The following is a 3510-nucleotide window of genomic DNA, read 5'->3' as shown; positions in this document are numbered from 1 at the left end:
AGATCATGCCACTGCACTCCAGCCTGGGTGACACAGCGAGACTTTTGTCTCAAAAAAAAAAAAAAAAAGTTTCACAAAACAGTAGTCTTATAATATTATGTGATACTCTGTGACTTTTCTATTCTATAATTTTTTTTTTTTTTTAATGCTGGTTAAATTTCTTTTTTTTTTTTTTCCAGACAGGGTCTTGCTCTGTCACCGAGGCTGGAGTGCAGTGGTATGAACACAGCTCACCGCAGCCTCAACTTTCTGGGCTCAAGACATCCTCCCACATCAGTCTCCTGCATAGCTGGGACTATTGGTGCTCGACACCATGCTCAGGTAATTTTTTATTTTTTTGTAGAGATGGGGTCTCACCATGTTGCCCACACTGGTCTCAAACTACTGAGTTCAAGCGATCCTCCTGGCTCAGCTTCCCAAAGTGCTGGGATTATAGCCATGAGTCACTGTGCCCAGTCTGGTTTTTTAAAAATTTAAAACCCATTGAGTTAATGACCATTAATGGTTGAAACATTTGAATACACCTGTCCTCAGCAGTACTTTGTGCGACATTTCCAATACTTAGTATTACACAGAGACACAGGAGTGTCCCCATGAAGTGACAGCTTGGCCGGGCATGGGGGCTCACACCTGTAATCCCAGCAGTTTGGGAGGCTGAGGCAGGCGGATCACCTGAGGTCAGGAGTTCGAGACCAGCCTGACCAACATGGAGAAACCCTGTCTCTACTAAAAACACAAAATTAGCCGGGTGTGGTGGTGCATGCCTGTAATCCCAGCTACTTGGGAGGCTGAAGCAGGAGAACCGCTTGAATCCAGGAAGCAGAGGTTGTGGTGAGCCACGATCGCGCCACTGTACTCCAAACTGGGCAACAAGAATGAAACTCCGTCTCAAAAAAAAAAAAAAAGTGACAGCTTGGTGTACCCTGAACTCATGTGGGTTTTCTTTCTTCTTCTTCTTTTTTTTTTTTTTTTTTGAGACGGAGTCTTGCTCTGTTGCCCAGGCTGGAGTGCAGTGGCGCAATCTCGGCTCACCACAACCTCTGCCTCCCAGATTCAAGCGATTCTCCTGTCTCAGGCTCCCAAGTAGCTGGGACTACAGGTGCATGCCACAATGCCTGGCTAATTTTTGTATTTTTAGTAGAGATGGGGTTTCACTTTGTTGGCCAGGCTGGTCTCGAACTCCTGACCTCGTGATCCACCTGCCTCAGCCTCCCAAAGTGCTGGGATTACAGGTGTGAGCCACCACGCCCAGCCTTCATGTGGGTTTTCAAAACCCACCTCTTCAAATACAGAGAGGACATTAAAAAGATTACAATTTCCGGAATGCTGACAAATGCAGTCATAGCATGCAGTGTAGAGAACAGCTTGGGTTCTTCGGTGAGTGGTGAGCAGCATATGCACTTTTCTTGACTTGACTGCCTTATAGTCTGTCAGGAATCTCTGCCTGTTGTGACCAGCTTAGGACGGTTCTGCTGCAAACCACAGAGATGGGCACGGCAGGCCAGCAGAGCCAGCATTTGCAACTCAGCCTGCAAAGCCTTATTCTTGCAGACTATGCTAAACAAGCTGCTGATGCTGAGGCAGACAGAACAGTCAAACACCATTGGTTCCCACTCCAACCCTGAGAAAAGCTGGGTTTGGTAGGGCCCCTAGGTGGGATTTGGTAGCCCCACCCTCAGACACAGCATACCCGAGCCATGCAAGCTTGCTGCAGGCCTATCTGGCCTTTGCCCTTGCAGTCAAGCCTGGGGGAATGTAGTTGGCCAACTCCCAACCTGAGAAATCTCTAAATCCCCTTTCCCAGCTACTGGCTGCCTCCTTCCCTCTTGGCCATTAGTCAGCCCCGAAGTGTGCAGCCCATAATAATTTCCACACCTAATGGAATCATCCAAGCTGGAGCCTCCCTGCCCCGCTCTCTGTGTCTTCCGGACATTCTTCCCACAAAATGCTAAGAAAAAAGGATTGTGTGGCCTCCTGGGAGATTCACAATGAATGTTAGCATATGAAAGACTCTGAAAAGTCCAGCAGTACAGAAACCGGTTTAACCTTTTTTTTTTTAATCCTCGGACTTTACAAATTTATTTGTCCACAAACACACCCCCTGCTGCCCCTTTTTTCCCTACCCTGCCCTAAAGATCCTTTGTGGCTAGGGCCAGCCCTGGGAATAACTGTGGAGTAAATGAACTGGATCTTTGTTCTAAACGCCTCCTAAAACATCTCAGACCCCAGGAACCACCGCCACCCTTTGTCTTAAGTCTCTCTCCCATCTCCCTTCTCTCACGTCCTGCCCACCTTCCTGAATCCTAGTGTTTCCAGGTCCCTGGAGAGAAGGAGGAGGATTGTGGTAGAAAACAAAGGACTTGGGTATAATGGGTTACCCCGCCAGGAGAACTGGGACGGCTCTTAACTACTTAGCCAATGGAAGTCTCTCTAATTCAGGCCTTGCAGGCACTGTTGCCTGGAAGATGGTGGGGTGGGGTGGGATGGGGTGGGGAGGAGAGGGGAGGGGCGGGAAGGGGAGGGGATGTGAAGTCCTAGAAGCTTCCCATTCCTAGTCTTCCCACCCAAGGGCCCACGTTCATTCTTGCTTCTCTTTTCCAATAGATGCCCGTGTGACAAGAGCAGAAATGCATACCATCCTCCCCCTCGAGTGGCATGTCCCTGTGTTCTCCCTGGGGCCATCTCTGGAGGCAAACGGTTCATTTCACCCTCCACTGGGATTTTCACCTCTGCCGCCCATCCCGTCTCCTCTCCCCTTTCCACAAACACCCTCAAGCCCAGTTAAGCAAACTTTGCCCCTCTGGCCAGGTCAGTCCATCTGCAGGCCAAACACCACGTGCTGGGCCACGCTGGGCAGGAGACAAGAGGTGAGAAACCAGGGCTGCCAGCCAGCGCCTCCCACCCCACGGGAGGAGAGGCTGTAGGACAGGGAGGCGTTGGCCAGCCCCCCGGTAGTGTTGGCCTCCTCCTCCACCAGGACCCTCGGGGCCAGAAGCTTGGAGAGGAGGCTGCTGAACCTGCTCACGGTGGTGGCCTCTGGTTCTGGGGACGGGCCTGGACTGGACGTGGTGAGGTTCAGCTCCTCGGGGTCCACACAGAGGCCATTGGAGGAGCGCCCGAAGGTCACCCGGCTGAGGTCCAGGCCGGCCACGGAGCCCGGGGAGGCGCACGGCACGTCGGTGACACGCCCGGAGCCCTCCATCCAGTCCCGCAGCCACTCCAGGCGGCAGTCGCAGCACCACGGGTTGCGGAAGAGGAAGAGGCGGCCCAGGAAGAAGCCGGGCTGGAAGGCGGCCCAGGCGAGCACGGTGAGGCGGTTGCCGTTGAGGTGCAGGGCGAGGAGGCCCGAGAGGTTCTGGAAGGCGCCCTCCTCCACGAAGGCGATGCTGTTGCGGTCCAGGTAGAGCAGCTCGAGCTCGGCCAGGTCAACGAACCAGGCGCGCGCCACGCGGTCCAGTGCGTTGCCACCCAGGTTGAGCGTGCGCAGGCGCCGCAAGCCGCGGAAGGCGT

General features: G+C 53.2%; 1 protein-coding gene across 1 annotated transcript; it reads right to left on the bottom strand.

Moving 5' to 3' along the window:
* Positions 1 to 2809: 2809 nt before the first annotated feature.
* Positions 2810 to 3508, bottom strand: NYX (nyctalopin; the record flags this gene model as incomplete). Its single annotated transcript, XM_011942748.1, has 1 exon — positions 2810 to 3508. A coding segment is annotated over one exon (699 nt), but the record flags the coding sequence as incomplete, so codon positions are not given.
* Between the last annotated feature and the right edge of the window lie 2 nt (positions 3509 to 3510).

The sequence above is a fragment of the Colobus angolensis genome, unplaced genomic scaffold, assembly GCF_000951035.1.
Source record: "Colobus angolensis palliatus isolate OR3802 unplaced genomic scaffold, Cang.pa_1.0 Scaffold103, whole genome shotgun sequence".
In the NCBI taxonomy this organism is placed as follows: domain Eukaryota; kingdom Metazoa; phylum Chordata; class Mammalia; order Primates; family Cercopithecidae; genus Colobus; species Colobus angolensis.
Note: the sequence above shows the minus strand (reverse complement) of the source record. Positions and strands in the feature narration are given on the sequence as shown.